The 17,619-nt window shown below is 37.5% G+C and overlaps 3 protein-coding genes and 1 pseudogene across 3 annotated transcripts; 3 read left to right on the top strand and 1 right to left on the bottom strand.

Moving 5' to 3' along the window:
- Positions 1,561-2,389, top strand: LOC18774303 (histone H4). The gene has a single exon (XM_007206113.2). It carries the CDS (start codon positions 1,897-1,899, stop codon positions 2,206-2,208), a length of 312 nt encoding a protein of 103 aa, XP_007206175.1. The 5' UTR covers positions 1,561-1,896; the 3' UTR covers positions 2,209-2,389.
- LOC18773094 (ACT domain-containing protein ACR9) lies at positions 3,487-6,802 on the top strand. Its single transcript, XM_007205193.2, has 6 exons — positions 3,487-3,804; positions 4,011-4,229; positions 4,332-4,437; positions 5,075-5,426; positions 5,957-6,241; positions 6,483-6,802. The coding sequence occupies exons 1-6, from the start codon at positions 3,651-3,653 to the stop codon at positions 6,627-6,629; spliced, it is 1,263 nt and encodes a 420-aa protein (XP_007205255.1). The 5' UTR covers positions 3,487-3,650; the 3' UTR covers positions 6,630-6,802.
- Positions 7,887-12,977, top strand: LOC18772249. The gene is made up of 11 exons (XM_007205385.2): positions 7,887-8,257; positions 8,573-8,657; positions 9,216-9,412; positions 10,174-10,256; positions 11,122-11,167; positions 11,269-11,325; positions 11,475-11,529; positions 11,608-11,708; positions 11,803-11,866; positions 11,968-12,101; positions 12,619-12,977. The coding sequence occupies exons 1-11, from the start codon at positions 8,189-8,191 to the stop codon at positions 12,787-12,789; spliced, it is 1,062 nt and encodes a 353-aa protein (XP_007205447.1). The 5' UTR covers positions 7,887-8,188; the 3' UTR covers positions 12,790-12,977.
- On the bottom strand, positions 14,692-16,942 carry LOC18772424 (annotated as a pseudogene).

Here is a 17,619-nt window from a genome sequence, read left to right on the forward strand (position 1 = left end):
AAACAAGTTCTCATGAAATTCATTCCTTTATATGGGACTTGTAAGACATAATATATTGAATTATTGTCCAATTTAATATGCCAAATTCCAACATACCAAATAACTACAATAATATTTAGGATACTGCTTCCCTCATTCCCTGTAAAAAAGCATTTCTACTTCCTACAAATCACAGTTTGACATATTTATAAAAACAATGCATAAAAAATATAAAAATAAAAACCTCTATACATATGTCAAATTGTGATTGGCAGAAAAGTATGAGCTCCTACTTCTAGGGAAGGAGGCAAGCATTTTCCTAATATTCATTTGATTGATTTGAAAATAATTCAGTCTAGTTAACTAGGGCTGGGCACAGTTAGGTACGGTATGGTGGTAAGGTGATCCTGGTCCCAGTATTGGAAATTATAACTGGTACGGGACAGTACGGTGGTGGGGTTATGGTTCTGTGATACCATATCATACCTGTATGAAATTGTACCATTTTCGATTACAGACAGAGAGAAAGATCGGGAGGAGCAGGCTTTGTCGATTTGGGGCTTTCCAGACAGAGAGAGAGTTCGACAGTTTGTCAATTTAGGGCTTCAAAGACAGAGAGAGATCGAGAGATCAACAATTCGTCGATTAATGGTTACAGACAGAGAGAGCGATTAGGGAGGAGCAGGCTTTGTCGATTTTGGGCTTTCCAGACACAGAGAGAGAGTTCAACAGTTCGTCAATTTGGGGCTTCAAAGACAGAGAGAGATCGAGAGATCAACAATTCGTCGATTTGGGGCTTCAGAGAGAGAGAGAGAGAGAGATTGAGAGAGATCGAGTCGAAAGTTTGAGGCTTCGAGATTGATTGAATCGAGAGGGAGACAAAGATTGAGAGGTTGAGTGAGACAAAAATCGAGAGAGTGAGAGAGTGAGATAGTGAGACAGAGATCTAGATGAGAAGAATGGTTTGGTTTGGCCTGGTTCGATTGATCGGGGCAATTGAGAGAGAGAGAGAGAGAGAGAGAGAGAGAGAGAGAGAGAGAGAGAGAGAGAGAGAGAGAGAAAACTGGCCAGGAGGAGTTGGAGGAGAGTTTGAGAAAGTCTATTTGGGTGTGAGAGATCGAGTTGAGCGTGCAAGAGTGAAAAATTCGCGTAATGTTTTTGTTTTTGTTACTATTTGGTACAGTACTGTGTGTAATATACAATATCATTCTCGTGTCATAGATGAATGATACAGTATGGTATAATACCGTATTAAGCCCGATGGCCAAATAAAACGGTATGAAACAATACGATTTGACATGAAATTGGCACGATTTCGGTATTACGGTATAGATGCCCAGCCCTACAGTTAACCGCACCAAAGGTGGCTGAAAGATTTATTGGGCACAAATTCATTGGTCGACATCCTATACTGAAAATAAAATTTTTAAAAATAGTGCAATACCATATTCAAGGGTGTTCTAGTAAGTCACCGATGCGAAAGGCACGTGCTGCGCGCCTGTTTCCCCAAAATTTTCATGCGAAACAAACTCAAAAATTTCAAACTCAAAATTCGTAGACTCCCTTTGCGCTCTTCGGCTGGCCTTCCAAATTACGCCAAAAGACCAAACACCTCATTTACCCTCACTAAAAAAGCACAATCCGTGCCAAACCAAATCCAACACCTCCGCACCGTAGATTCAAACATATTCAACGCTTGAAAACCAATTACAGAGTTTCACGCGGATCGACTCTCTCAGCAGTCGATAAGCATACACATCCAACGGCCACTATCAACCCCGCCAGACTTTCAAAATTCCAAATCCCCAACTCCCTACAATATAAATACCCAAAATCCCTCCTCTGTTTGACCCATCAAATCATCTCTAATATCTCATCTTCTTCGAAACTCAAAATTTCCCAAAGTTTTCTGAGAAAATGTCAGGACGAGGAAAGGGCGGTAAGGGTTTGGGCAAAGGGGGAGCCAAACGACATCGTAAGGTCCTCAGAGATAACATCCAGGGCATCACCAAGCCTGCGATTCGTCGTCTGGCTCGCAGAGGTGGTGTGAAGCGTATCAGTGGTCTGATCTACGAGGAGACCAGAGGCGTCCTCAAGATCTTTCTCGAGAATGTGATTCGTGATGCAGTGACTTACACTGAGCACGCCAGGAGGAAGACTGTGACCGCCATGGATGTGGTGTATGCTTTGAAGAGGCAGGGAAGGACCCTCTATGGTTTTGGGGGTTAGATTGGGAATTTTTCATGCTGTGTATTGCGTATATTAGGTTTAAGGTGGTTTCAGATCTTGGCTTTAGATCTCTTAGCTTATTAGGTATTTTGTGGTTAAGAATTAGCGTTGATGTAATTTGCACCCTTATTTTTAAGTAATTCAAGTTCAATTTGTTATGTGGTAGATTTTTATCCAATTATCTTCTGGTCTACGTGTTTGGTTGCTGAGAAAATTCATGGAACGATGCGAAAATATATTCGTACTCTTTGTCTGGACTTACATTCGTCTATAAGCTAAAAAGATTAAATCTTGCAATAGTGATCTGAAGACGTGAGAAAATCTGGTTCAAACTGTATGCTTTTGGTTAATCTTATTGGTTGAAAACAAATTAGGGTTTATAACTAGGAATTGGGTTGAGCTCATAATGCATCGTGATGGGCAATTGAGGCACCCATTTGGTATTTTGTTGGGATGTGGTGGTGGGCGATGCTTGTGGGGGTACCCAGTTTCTCATCCGAATGCTTATGGGCTTTGATTGAGTTTGACAAACACGATCTAATCTTAGAGACCGTGTTCAATTCTTCCTCCCTCGTGAATATTTTAGAAACACCGTGATCATGAAGTCTCAAGTTCGATTCTCTCTCCTTCGTGAATATTCTAAAAATATGCATACCATATAATTTTGTATTGAGGAATATATTATGTGTCTTTTATGAAAATTTGGAAGTTAGGAAGATATTATGTTTTGTCGCATTGAAAATTTTTGACCCAATTTTATCAGAAATAAGAAAAGGCCTATTTCTATAGAAAAGTTGGGAAAATCGAGTCACTTGCACATCAGTACCTACCCCGTGACAATAATAGCTCACAGACATTTTTATAAGAAGGCGCATGTGATTGATCTTAAAAAGAAAATTAAATATAACATCACTCTATGGTTATGACAAAAAAGAAGGTAGTCTAATGGTTAGACCGAAGATTGTGTCTTTATATGTAAATGAATTTGCCTAATCCTTCAGGCCTGAATCTTTCCCGTGAATTGTATCCTTATATGTAGATGAACTCGCCTAATCCTTTTCGACCTGAATTTCTCCTGTGTACTACAATCCTTTTATCCAAATAATTTATAATCCAATGAATTTGTGTCTTTTTTCCAGTAGCATGTGAACGCTTTAAAAGAACCTTCTACCTAGTGGAACAGCTTAAAGCTCCGACACCACGACCACAATGCCCCACGTGTAAATGATAACGTGGAGTTTTCTATGGTACCAGCCTCAAGTTCCAAAAGGACAAAATTAAAGCCCAAGTTCCCCGCTTATATTTTGTCCTCACATTTATCTCTCTAAAATTTTAGCGGCACCTGAACCACCGGTGACCTCCAAACTCAACCCAAAACCCGAAACTCTTGCCCCGTAATTTTACCGCGCCATTTTGATCGGCCGCCCTTCCCGGTTTCCGGTATGGGAGTGCTGAGCGACGACGTCGTTGTGATCCAGAAAGGTAACCGGCCTGGCGAGCCCTGCGTCATCACCGTTAATTGCCCGGACAAGACCGGCCTCGGCTGCGATATTTGCAGAATAATCCTCGATTTTGGCCTTTACATTGAGAAAGCTGGTACCTTTCTGCAAATTTAACAATCAAGCAAGCTCATTTATAAGGATCATTAGTTTTTGTTATTTTTCAGTGATTTTTTCATGTGGGTTTTGTTTTTTACATTAATCTGGTGGCTTAGAGATAATTAATTGCATTTGGAAATTAATGTGATTGAATTTTACTCATAGTTTTTTTTTTCTTTTTGCTCTGTGAATTTCTTGGTGTAGATTTTTCAACTGATGGGATATGGTGCTACTTAGTGTTATGGGTATTTCCTCATTCAAGCTCACCAATTGTGAGATTGTCAAATTTGAAGAACCAGCTCCAATCTGTATGCCCATCATGCACAATGTCCTATTACTTCTTCCAGCAGACCACACGACCGTCATCCTCAGCAGTTTATCTATTGACGTTTGTTTGCCTTGACCGCAAGGGGTTGTTGCATGGTAATAATAATAAGAGTAAAATTTATATGTCTCTTAATTATTTTGAGGTGGTTCTAACTTCTAACTTGTAATCTAATGTTGCCTTAACTTTGTTTCTTTTAGATGTTACACAAATTCTCTCTGAGCTTGAGCTTTCAATTCAAAGTGTGAAAGTGACCACAACCCCAGATGACAGGGTCTTGGACCTCTTCTTTATAACAGATAACATGTAAGTTTTGCCTTGGGACTTATAATTTATTTTTCTTTTTTACTTTGACAATTTGAAGAACTTTCTCTATTGTTGTTTAATTTGTTCTTATTATGTAAAGAATTTACCAGTTTTCTACTGCATTGTAAGCGGTAAGACGATAACGTGATGTCTACAAGTTCCATGATTTGTCTAGTTCAATAAGTTTCCCACTTTGGAGAAAGTAAAATAAATGTTACATTTGTTATATTTGTCTTTAATATTAGGTCTTGACTGACTTGTGCTGTGCTGCCTTGGAGTTTTAGAATTACAGTGTGATTACTTTTTGGTTTTTTCTTTTCTCATTTTTACATGGGTTCTAAATGAATGAACTCAAAGGCTTATATAGCTTAGTTTATCTTGAGGTAATAAAATGGGAACTGTGGTTTTTTCCTTTAATTATTTTTACAAGCATGCCCTCCCTAAGAGGTTGGGAAAGAGATCAAACATGCCATGGAGCAAACCACGTAGACTAGGAACAACTGCATCTCATCTGAATTATTGTCCATGTTTTATTGTTTTTTCTTGGCAATTTCATGATTTTATCAACGTTTAAAAGTTTGTTAAGATGGAATCCTGATGTAATTAATAATTGAGATGCGCTACATACTCATTTCAGGGACCTTCTACACACGAAAGAACGCCAAGATGAGACATTAAAACAATTGCATGATGTATTGGGTGAGTCATGTATCAGCTGCGAACTTCAGTTGGCAGATCCTGTGTATGAATCCCACCGTGGCATCCCTTCCCTTTCTCCTGTGGTAGCTGAAGAGCTATTTACATGTGAGTTATTGGATAAAGAAACCCTCTCTCAAGCTCTCAGTCCAGATATGACAAAATTGAAGGAAAGCAATGTGACAATGGACAATTCATTGAGCCCAGCTCATACATTACTTCAAATCCACTGTGCTGATCACAAGGGTCTCTTGTATGACATTATGAGAACCTTGAAAGACTGCAATATCAAGGTAGAAATTCTTATCTTCCACCCCCGCCCCCTAAATCACTATTTTTCCAGACAACATCAATGTTTTATTTCATCATGTTAGTTTGGTCAACCTGTCCTGGAATGGGAATGGCCCCCCAGCCAATGAGATGAATGCGGTTTGCTGGTTCCCATACTCCTAGTTTACAGGTTTCCCTACATGGGGATGGCATTGGGCTCCAACCTCAGCCCCAAGAAGAAGGGTGATAAATATAAAAATAAACTGCAGTTGTCTGAAAGGTTATTGTTCTCAGCAAAGAAATAAATAAGTAAAAACTTTAAGAAGGGGATGATCAACTGATGGTATCTATTGATGGTTGCTTGCTTTTTGGTCAAATACAACTTGGTGATGGATCTAATACGATTTTCCCACACTTATAATGGGGGTTCAAATTCATTCTTTTCCTCCATGAACTCCATATAAAGATGTGCATTATACTTGTCAACTTCTCATGATTGGCAATATGTTTGCAGTTTCCTAATGTAAAATGTTTGCCATCTCTTCTTGTTCAGATATCTTACGGTAGATTTTCTCCAAATGTAAAAGGCTATCGTGATTTAGACCTTTTCATCCAGCAGAAGGATGGGAAAAAGTTTGTGGATCCTGATAAGCAGAGTGCACTGTGTTTGTGTTTGAAGGTGGAGATGCTTCACCCCTTACGTGTTATCATTGCAGACCGAGGGCCAGATACTGAACTGTTGGTTGCTAATCCAGTGGAGCTATCTGGAAAGGGTCGACCACGAGTTTTCTACGATGTTACATTGGCTTTAAAAACACTCGGGATTTGCATTTTCTCGGTAAGGAAATGCAGCAGTGATTCAAAAATGCACACACATTTCAAACTCTGAAAGTACTCTAGTAGGATAAGACAGGATTAGATGCCATGCCATGCATTCTGATTTAGCTCAACTGTTGAATGGGAGAAATTTATTGTGATTTACCTTTTTTCCGAGTAACAAAGTGCAGTGCTTGGCTTAATTCTGAATTACCAAATCAAATTTTGCAGCAGTTTTAATAGTTTGTTATCTTCTCTCTCAGGCTGAAATTGGAAGGGTCTCAGCATCAGATCGTGAATGGGAGGTTTATAGGTTTTTGCTGGAAGAGAACCACAAATTTCAATTATCAAATATGGTAGCTAAGAATCAGATTGTAGATAGAGTTAGAAGAACATTGATGGGCTGGTGAAGCAGATATATTTATCATCTATCTACCAAGAATCTGAGTCTTACTGTATTTATGAGCTTTCCTCTCTCCCCTAGTGCATTTTGGGCATAAAAAGATGTATGACCCAGATACATATATGATCTGTTGAATCACTATTGTGAATGCCTTTATGCATTTCAGTTTTCAGTCTTGGCCATAAGCATGCAAATTCCGGTTTCAGATGTAAATCATATTATCCTGATAAACTTTTACTTGGTTTTTTTCTTTTTTCGGTCCGAAACTTGACTTGGTCATTAGGGCAAATGAGGTATAAAAAGAAATCAAACGTATTGTTTCCCTAATTAATTTAACAAGCCTTGACCTATAATTTGGAAACCATGAGAAACATGTGAAGTCCTCTTTGATGTCTAATATATGAAGGTGAGATATTATTAATATAGGCTAACTGTTCACAAAATCTTCTCATGTCATTCATTTCATATCAGTATCATATTGTGCACTTTGTTTCAGAAAATAAAAAAATAAAGAATAAAGGGTACTGTGCACTTTTGGTTTGCATAATAGATTTGGCCAATACGGATATCATAATCAACCTCCAGAGGAAAAACTAGATTCATGATAGGATCATTTGCTTAATGTCTGTCCACAAGAAAGGCTAACCTAACATGTCCTACTACTTTGCGTGGACGTTATTCAGTTTAATAAAGATATCATACAAATTGAGAATAAGACCAACCAAATTAGAAGATAAATACAACAAGTATAATTTGGTATTTGACAGGAAAAAAACATTGCTGATTGCAACCGCATCGGAAATTCACTTCCTGTAATAATTATGAAGAAGCTAAGACTTAAAATGTAAACATAATCATCATCACGGTGGCAACATTACTCAAGTGGTTACGATCATATACTACAAAGTCTTTTAAGATTATAAGTTTCACCAACTGCAATTGCTCACATGACCCATCGCTTAATAATTTACAGTCATTCATTCACTTGCGTGTAAGCAAATCAATTATATGCTTTTAATGATTAGTCATTTGTATTAATTCCCGTTTCGTAATTTAAATTAAATTAAGGTTAAGAAATTAGGCACTAAATTTTTGATAAAAAATTCGCCGTGCTCGGACGACGTGCTATCTAATGATAAAAGCAAAAGTGACGTGCGCAATTCAACGTGTAGTAAATCCGTGCTGTCCACCACTCTACCTCCATTACCATTACAGAGGCCCTCCTTCGGCTCCACCCGTCCACCACATTTTGCTTCTCTGTCACGCCATCAAAAAGAGTACCCCGAACTTTCAATTCAATCCCCTTTTATTATTTTAATATATACTATTTATACTTTCAAATTAATTCATAGGCTAAAGACCAAAACAGCTTACTGTTTCACCAGCACCTGTTGTCGACAGAGGCTTTTATTTTCAATCCATTTCAATAATTCAAGACGAAGAAACCGAGAACCGTATCGGTTTCGGTTAAGGCCGTGTTTGGATTGGATCAATCAGAGTTAGGGTTTTTCTCTCTGTAACTGTAATGCTATTGCTATTCTCTTGGAGATTGAACTCCCTATCAGAATGTCAACCCCTCGAAGCTCTGCCTATCTCGATGCCGTCACTCTAGAAATCGAGAAGAAGCTCCAGCGGGTATTAACTCTTCGTTTCCCTTTTGGTTACTGAGAAAATCCAGGACACTAAATGACGAAATGAAATGAATACATCGAATTTCTAATTATTGAGTTCCTTTTATGGTTGATTTTTTTTTTGTCTTTTTTTTGATTTTTTTTTTCTCGGCAAGCAAACGGAAAATCTTTCATGCGCAGATTTCTGTTGTAATGATGGAATTGCTTGATTTGGCTTTGTGTAGATAGCTGGTTTGCATTTAGAGAGGGCGTAATTTGGATGCTGGAGTTTATAATTTCATTGCCGTCTGATTTATGTGCGTTTAATCTGTTGTTGTAGGCGCTAGCTTCTCCGACACAGCGGCGCAACTTGTTGCAGGAGTTGTTTGCTGACATAGCTTTAGAGATCGATGAGCGAGCCAAAGGTAAGTCGAAATTGTCCATTTTCTGAATTAGCGGTCACCTGTATTTGATGGAAAGTTGGGAAGTCTATTTTCCTGTTGAGTAAAACTTTGTATGTTGACATCCAAAATTGTTTGCTCTTATTGTGATACTGCTATAATTGGATTGTATTTTAGAGTATGGTTGAACAATTCGAGTTTATGATTAAGATGGCATTTATTTTAGTAAACATATTAATGGTGTTTAAGGGTCATAATGCAACTGCCAGTGATAATACTTGGTATTGGCTGAGAATCATTTATTTGTCAGCTTAAAAATTATGAGAATGCTAGAAGAACATGGTTACTTTACTTCCATACCTCGGACATATGTGCCAAATGAGTGTGCACTACTGTTACTACCCCATATGTGATGTCTGGGCTTAAAAGTGGCCCATAGGCATATTGACTATTCATCGCTTTACTGCAGTGTGATTTGTATGTTGTGGAAATCTGTTCACTAATTTCCCCAATTCACATTGGTTGGGTCCTAAAGGATTTACGAGTAGTGTTCTCATTTTTGGTATTCAAATTGTGTGTCAGATATGATTCTCAGCAGGGAAGAAGATGCAATTTCTCCTGCAGAGGATAGCATGGATGGTCAGCTATGCTTTTATGATGTGCTTACTGACCATTATGTTCAGGTGCCCGCGAGTGGAAAATGCATCCTTGATTTGATTGTCCAACTATGGAGCCAGTCATTTGCATCTCATATTTTTGCCTTGTTATTCCACAAATGGGTATGTAAACATGCATCCAGTGTATTGATCTTTCCCATTCTATTTTTGAAGTTGCCCTTCTGGGAGCATAATTGCGTCTACTTGGTGATTTGTTTTGAAAAAAAATCATGTTGTCCAAATGTCTGGTCTTTTTTATCTCTTGAAAAAATTAGAAAAAACCTAGTATTTGAAGCCTGCTTATTTATGGTCAGCTATGATCTTGCAAAAAGTGCCTTTTGCCTCAGCCTAGGCACTAGACTACATTCCATAGGGCAGTCGTCTCACTCAAGACCAACTACTATTTTCCTGGAGTATTTATATGGTCAGCCTGACTTTCAAAGTAATAAGTTGTATTGTCATCTGTTCATTTATGGGGGATCTCACCTGTTGGAACTTTCACCTATAAATCAGGTGGATACAGCAGAACGGCTTTGACAATTTGTCAAACCCATTGAACATGATCTGGAAATTTGTCAACAACCTTAATATACAACTTGCTTTTCAAAATGAATGACAGTTGGTTTTCAGACATTCAACAAATGAAATTCGGGTTTGCATACTTTCCTAGGTAGTATTCATATATCATTTGGGAGAGTTTACAGATGGTGAATTGCTTTGCATGCATAGAAATGTGGAGCCTAGTAATTTGTTATAGTTAGAACAACAACAAAATCTGAATTTCAAATCATTGAGAGCTTGAAGTTGACTGTTCCTTCTTTACTCTTTTTCCTGAATTAAGTCCCTGAGATGCCGAAGAGTAAGTCTTCTATTTTTCTGGGCAGCTGTTTGAAGTTCAACTTGACAACTCTGAAGTTCTTCTTCGTTACTCATCTGCTCTTATTGAAGGTGCAACAAATGTTTTCTGGTATGGATACTAGTTTATGCTTGTTGGTTGTTAATGGTTGATAGGAATTACATCGAATTGGTTATAGATGGCTTTTGGAATGGCTTTGCAGCAATGTGAAATGTCGACTGAATTCTTAATGCTTTTTCTACTCTACTCCCATGATTGATGATATATGAAAGAAATGAATTTTCTTGTTTCCTTAATTATTTTAATATTCCTAATTCATGGTAGCCTTTTATAATCTGTTCCTCCATTGTGTAGCGTTAGGTACAGTTTGTTCTGTGAAAATAAATTTCATACGTCCTGGCTTTCAACAGAAGCAAAAAGATACAAATTGGGTTTGAACATGTGTTGGTCTCTGTGGATGATATTTGTTTTGTGATTTTATGTTTAATTACTGCCTCTTTGAGTAGCCATATGAATTGCTTTGGATTTCATATATGGCTTAGTTAGGAGGCAGAAATTAATTCAGTGTTTTGTGAGTGAGGCCTTTTGAGGGGACTCTCTGTCTCTTTCTCATCAATTGTCCTCCAAGCAGCCTCGCACATTCTCTATATAACCTTTTTTTCTTTTTTCCCCTTTTGGGAAAAAAAAAACAGCAGCAAAAAGATTTTTTGGGACCTTTTTAAAGTTCTATTTGCTTAGTTCCCATTGTTGTCCAACATTAAGCATTCGTCTTCCGGCTGCTCGTATCCATATATATAATAACAAATAGCATATTTGGATAATCAAATTTGTTCTTTTTCTTCCTTTTCAAAGTTACTAGATTTAATTGTAACCGAAAAAAAGGTTACTAGGTTTAATTTGTGCTAGCACACAATATATAAATTATTCTCCATTTGGCTTAACAAACTTATTAATGGTACTCTCTGCATATTTTCAGGATTGATACTCAATCAAATACAAGGCGATTTCAATCCCTCTTTCGTGTATGAGCCCTCAGAAAGATGACATTTATATGCTTTTGTTGAAGAACTTTACGAAATATTCATTACATTTTTGTGTTGTTTTACCCCACATTGTATTTCAGTATCTTCTTGAAGATGTTGCTTTGGAGCCCAAACGGTTGAATAAAATCCCTGTACAGGTCAGGAGTTCATGCTTTTTTTAAACTTTTACAGGGAACTTTTTACTTGATGTGGTTAACTGTCATTCTAGCCATGAGATTGATTGGGGAGCCAAAATAATTTGCGCTGGAATTTAAAATTAACTTTAGAATTCTTCATTAATTCTCAGGTCCAGCGAGATCTATTTCTTTTACTTTCGAGGTTTATATTTTTTTATAACTCAGGTGGGTTTTCTGGTAATGCATCTTCAGCCCCTGAATCAAGAAATTGTAAATTCTCCAGTAATGTGTTGATTCATGCAGTTGACAAACTCGGGAGCTTCTTAAGGCAATTTCCTCTTTTTCCGAATGCTTTTCTGGTTGGTGGTGCAGAAGACTTCTTTGTTATTGAACTTGCAGATCAGGTAAATTTTGAAACGCTCTGTGCTGTAAGTACTTTTGTTGAGTTTTTGTTCTCACACTGCATTGAATGAGGTTGATATTTTCTTTACTGGTCAGCTTCAAAAACTGAAGGTGGAACCAGTATTGCTGCACTATCTGTCGCACATAAAACTTCTCCAGGGTAATATTCTAACCAATTTCTAGGTTTAAGATTTAAGGCATCATGTGAACCTGGTATTATGGTCGCTATATATTCTAGTTAATGTATTATCAATTTAACAGGAATGGATCTGAGAATGGCCACAAGTACAAGGTTAAAGGCTTGTTTGTATAGTTTCACTTCTCCTGGTGGTCCAATGTACCCCACAAGAGCTGTTCGTCATGCTGCCTGGGATGCATTAGATTTGCTTTTTCCCGTGAGTATATTTTTCTCTATCACAGTTTTCTGTTAAAACTGGATATCTTGCTGCATTTTGAAGTCTTAGTTTTTTGTTTGTCTGCTTTGGCATTAAGCTCAAGTATTTTGCTTTACCAAGAGATATAGGTTATACTAGTAATCTTCAGTTCTTTGCAGACATCTTTCATCCTTGATAAGCTTATGCTAAGTTCTAACACACTATATACGTGCTGTTTTCCTTTTTAAGTATCTAAACCTACTATGTTATCACCAATCCTCCCATCTGTTGTTGAATGTGAGCAAAGTGGAGACCTTTGTTGATGACCTGAAAGATCCATGATAATAGATCTAAACCTTTTTGGTAAAATCATGAGATAATTTTATGACTGTAAGTTCTAAACTTATAGATAGAATAAAAGTATAGGACCTTACATGATGCTTTTAGAGAATCCTTTGTTATCGTGGCTTCAGATGGATTATAGGGTTACGCCTTTTGTTTAGCAAGTGTGGGAACATAACTTTTATTTGTGGTGCAGGTTGGGAGATATCCGCGGCATCTTATAAGCCTGTTCTTCCGACTGTTGTATCCGTGGTACTGGCCCTCTTCTTGTTGGAATTTCATAATGGATTGCATAAAGGCAGTATTGTATTCTCTGTTAGGATTAATCTATTCAAGTTTGGAGAAGCTGAGGAAGCCAAAGTTTTAAATGCTGAGAGTTTCGAAAGACGTAGCCTCCTGTATAGACTGAAAACCCCCAAGACCAAAACTCAAAGTTGTTTGATGTGTGTTGTATAAGTGATTTTGCTCGGTTTTTGCCCTCGTCTGTTTTAGTTCGACGGATATGGAATCAAATATAAGTGATTTCTATTTTAGCCTTCAATTAGATTTTCTCAATATTTGTGTTGTTTGCTTCAATTTGCTAACCTTGCCGGATATCCTAGTGTGAGAACTTTCCATTGTAAACAAAATGTAGTTTCCCTTGACATTAATCCTTAACAACTGATAGGTCATCTAAAATCATTTCAAATTGCATATATTAGTACAATTAAGATAAAGGTTTAGATAATCTAAAGGTTAACGAATAAAATTCGAACTTCTCATTTCGGTGCAAAGATGATTAATCAATTCAAAATGAGACCAAAACATTTGGCTGAGAGTGTTATCAAATGAGTTCTACTGCTCATGCTGTTGGTTCCAAGAAGCCCGTTTAGATTCAGGCTTGATGGTTCGACTAATAGGCCAGGCAGAAGGATTAGAGCAGGAGGCTTGGCTTTGTGGCTAAATTGCATGCAGGAGGTTAATACTTGGTGTGTTTTTGGGGGCTACGGTTGTTGGAATCTGAGGGTTGAAATTAACTCCATGTTAACCGCTAATGATCACCAACGATTAAACCATATATCACAGAAGAAATTCAAAGAATAATTTAACCAATCATAATGCAATTCTAAAAATGAAGAAAAGGAGAATCTTTAACCCTCTTCAAAGCAAATAGCATTACACATGAAACGAAATAGATATTTGAGGTGTGGCTCCAATATTGACGACGCAAAAAGAGAGGGCATCAGTGAGAGGAGAGATGCGAAAGAAAAGAGGGCTTTGAGTTGCAGAGGGAGAGATGAAAGGGAGACTCGGTTAATTCTTGGAATTGCAATTCCAGCTTTCTTTGTTTTCTGGGTTATTGTGGTGATCTCTGTCTGTGCTATGAGCCAAAGTAAAAGGAGAAGAGAAGAGCAGCTGCCATAGCAGCAACCAATGCAGGTCGGCACACAACCTATAATCTCTATTAAATTGCATGTGCATTTGCATAGCTTTTGTAACACGTTATTTTTAACTAGACTGCGCATGTCATTCAACTTATCACGTTACTGTTAAGTTTCCATCCATATTTGATATTGCGACACATATTTTTGATTTTAGGACAAAACGGTGGGGCCAATATGCCTAATGGCCTACCACCACAAGGAGCACCAGTGAACCCACAGATGATGGGTAAATTTGGAGAAGTTATGATGAATCAGTTTGCAGGCAATGATGAAGACCGAGGAACACCAGAGCAAGGAACACCTGAGCAAATAAGAAATCAACAGGTTGAAGAAAGGCCACTACAGTATTGAGTTGCTCAAGTTCCCTTTTGTTTATATAGTTGTTATTGAGCCAAAATTGTATTCATGATTAGCTGTGTTTGAAATTTCTTCAATATGTTTTCCCCCCATCCCCATGATCCACAAGAACTATAAAATAAATTTGCATTTCACAAGCTGCAAGCACGATGCTAGAATTTCTGAACGTTGCTCTCACCATGTCCTTCACAAAATTATTACAAATAAAAAAATTTGAAAGAAGTTGTAGAAGGCCCCTTAATCAAAGGCTGGTTGGTTTTTGCCGAAACTGCAAAGTCTTGGTCAGCTGAAAAATCTGATTATATCAGTCCAAATACCCCGCTTCTCTCTAATAAATTTAACAACCTTAAAAGAGTAACATAGAAATTTCTCTATCATGATCACAGGATATCCCTCAAAGATATCTTTATATAACCAAGTCTGTATACTGCAAAATAACAAAAACATGCAGAGTCAGTCAATTGCGCAATGTTTGTGTGAAAGAAACTAAAAAAGACCTGCGTTACATAAAAAAACAAGCCAATTGTTTCAAAGATGTTACGATTATCGGTAAAGTTATGTCTACTACTCAACATTGTCACATGATGGATTAAGAGATAACAGATATAACACATCCATGGTTGCCAGAGGTGGAAGAGCTTCAATGTTTATTGGGATGGTCAGAAGATCTGTTCAACTTTAAATGAGGCAAATTAAGTTCATAATTCTCTTTTTGCATCAATGGCAACAATGCAGGATCTACTTTGTCTTTACACAATAGATCAACTATCAATTCTGTAGTCCATGCATCTGCTGAGAAACCCTTCTCCACCATTTGTTGAATAAGTCCTGTCACCCTTACTGTCTCATTGTTATTGATAAACCCTCGAATAATTGTGTTATTCGTACAATCATCTGGAGGACAACCTTTCTCTTCCATTTCAGTAAGCAGCTTTTCTGCTTCACATGTTAGGCTGCACAGAGTCCATTAATCATTATGGTATATGTCCTTACAGCTGGTTGAAGTCCTTTTGAGGATAACCCACGAAAGAGAACCCTCGCAGATTCAATTTTCCCAGCTAGGCACAAACCTTCAATAAGAATATTGTAAATCACAATATTTACATCCAACTTCTTGCCTTCCATCTCTCTAAACAATTGGATTGCTGTAGAAAGTTGTCCACTTTTACACAGGCCATCCAGTAGAATAGCATAAGTTTGAACATCTGGAAGTTGGCCACAAGCTTGCATCTCAGAGAACAACTGTTGTGCATCACCTAATTTCCCCACTTTGCAACAACCGTCGACAAGAGTGTTATAAGTAACAGTATTTGGAACCAGTCCCTTACGAGACATTTCCCGAAGAAGCGTCATGGCCTCATCCATCATCTTACGCTTACAATATCCATTTATCAATGTGCTGTAATTAAAAACATCAACCATCGAGCCCTTGCTAAGCATTAGTTTAAAAACTTTTCTAGCCTTGCTCATTTCTCCTCGCACACAGTAACCATCCATAAGTGAATTGTATGTAACGGTATTAGGTTGAATATCCCTTTCAATCATCATTTCGACCACACCTTCTGCTTCCCCAACCATCCCCTCCTTACAAAGCGTGTCTACCAAGACACTGAATGTGCACACATCTGGAAAGAAGTTTTTACTCACCATTTCATTCAACAACCTTTTAGCTTCTTTCCACTCGCCTAATTTGCAAACTCCATGAATCAAGGATGTATAGGTAATGACATCTGGGGCAATACCCTTGCTCATCATTTCTGATAAGAGGTTCAAAGCATCATCAACTAGTTTATCCTTACAAAGACTGTCGATGATTGTGTTATAGACAACTAAGCCAGGCTTGCAAGCTCCTTCCTCCATCTTCCTAAGCAACTGAATAGCAGCTCTGTTGTTACCTTTCATGCAAAAGCCCTTTACTAGCGTGCCATAAGTAACAGCATCAGGCTGACAATTACCTGCGTTGATCATTTTATTGAAAAGTTCTGCTGCCTGAACCACTCTATTCTTGAGAAGAAAGCCGTTGATTAGAGTGTTGAAGGTAAAGACATTTGGTTCAAGACCAAGTTTGAAGAATTTTCCCAATACAGATAAACTAAACCCCATTTGATTCAGATGACAATAACAATTAATGAAAATGTTTACAGTATAAACATCATGTTCAATTCCGGACGCACCCATTTGGTTATATAATGAGATGACGGCCGAGTAATGTTTCAATTTTGCAACTTGACCCAAGATTAGTAATGTTTCAATTTTGCAACTTGACCCAAGATTTTAGTGAAACGGACAACAGAAGGCAGAGGGCGCATTTGAAGCATTCTATCGAACACATTGAAAGCATCCTCAACATTTGTGATTTTGGGTAAGTCCCTTTTTGGCTGCTCTAGTTGGGTTCTTGTAGATCTGATCGGTTTCGAAGGTTGAGAGTGAAAGAAAGCAAAGTAATTGTTGACGAAAACGGGAAAAGTGGAGTTAGAGTGAAGACAATTCATACCTCTGCTGCTCCAGCAATAACAAGAAGAAGAAGTAGCAGCAGTTGTAGTCCGTATCATCATCTTCAGCATTCTGAGTAAAAGGGCGCTCAAACCTCCCTCCAACTTGTTTCCTCGAGAAAGCTCAAGTCCGTGTTATCATGAATTCCACCAAAACTTGGATAATAAGTTCCGTACCTCATCGTTTAGTGTTAAGATTTATTTTTGAATATAAATAGGAGAATCCCTAGTTTACAAGCAAACTTTTACCATGCCCCCTTCTTTCTTTTTTTTCATTATTGAATATATCAGTTAGTTCTTTTCTAAATTTTCTTCAGTGTTCAGTGTGTATTTCTTTTCTCTTTCGATAATTTCCGTATTTACAATTTAATGAACGAGTACAATTTGGGGAGGCATTTGAATTTCCTTGCTAATTTAGGATGTAAATGATTAGGTTATTGGTTAAGGATTTAGGGTTTGTTTCTAGCTTTTGGCTTTGTATTTTATATTGTGTGTGAGAGGGAACCGTAGTATAACCGGGCAGCTATACTATTTTATTATAAAAATATCCACGTATAGCCGCTCCGCTATACTATTTATAAAACATAAAAAAGAGAGGACCCGCCTAGCAGGTAGCGCCCATTTCGCCACGTGTCAAAATAGTATAGCCGTCTGGCTATACTATTTTTTATAATAAAAACCGTAGTATCGCCGCACGGCTGTACTACTTTTATTATTATAGCTGCACGACTCTTTTTTATTTAAAATAAACAAAAATAAGATTCTCTCTTCTTTTTCTTCTTAATCGGTGTTACTAATTTGATTTTATTTGATTTTATTTTTATAGTGGAAGAGAGTTGCAAAACTATGTCCTTATGTTAGGCCATATTGGCACTCAAAAAAATTTGTGCCCTGTTTTTGGATAATTATTTGTTTTTTTCAAAA

The sequence above is a fragment of the Prunus persica genome, chromosome G6, assembly GCF_000346465.2.
Source record: "Prunus persica cultivar Lovell chromosome G6, Prunus_persica_NCBIv2, whole genome shotgun sequence".
Taxonomy (NCBI): domain Eukaryota; kingdom Viridiplantae; phylum Streptophyta; class Magnoliopsida; order Rosales; family Rosaceae; genus Prunus; species Prunus persica.

Excerpts from the sequence above, each read along its gene's own strand:
- LOC18772249 (XM_007205385.2), top strand. The coding sequence starts at position 8,189 with ATGTCAACCCCTCGAAGCTCTGCCTATCTCGATGCCGTCACTCTAGAA. Across the intron at positions 9,413-10,173 it reads CCTTGTTATTCCACAAATGG|CTGTTTGAAGTTCAACTTGA; the intron begins GTATGTAAACAT and ends TTTTCTGGGCAG. Across the intron at positions 11,530-11,607 it reads TATATTTTTTTATAACTCAG|TTGACAAACTCGGGAGCTTC; the intron begins GTGGGTTTTCTG and ends TGATTCATGCAG.
- LOC18773094 (XM_007205193.2), top strand. The coding sequence starts at position 3,651 with ATGGGAGTGCTGAGCGACGACGTCGTTGTGATCCAGAAAGGTAACCGG. Across the intron at positions 5,427-5,956 it reads TGAAAGACTGCAATATCAAG|ATATCTTACGGTAGATTTTC; the intron begins GTAGAAATTCTT and ends CTTCTTGTTCAG. Across the intron at positions 6,242-6,482 it reads TCGGGATTTGCATTTTCTCG|GCTGAAATTGGAAGGGTCTC; the intron begins GTAAGGAAATGC and ends CTTCTCTCTCAG.
- LOC18774303 (XM_007206113.2), top strand. The coding sequence starts at position 1,897 with ATGTCAGGACGAGGAAAGGGCGGTAAGGGTTTGGGCAAAGGGGGAGCC.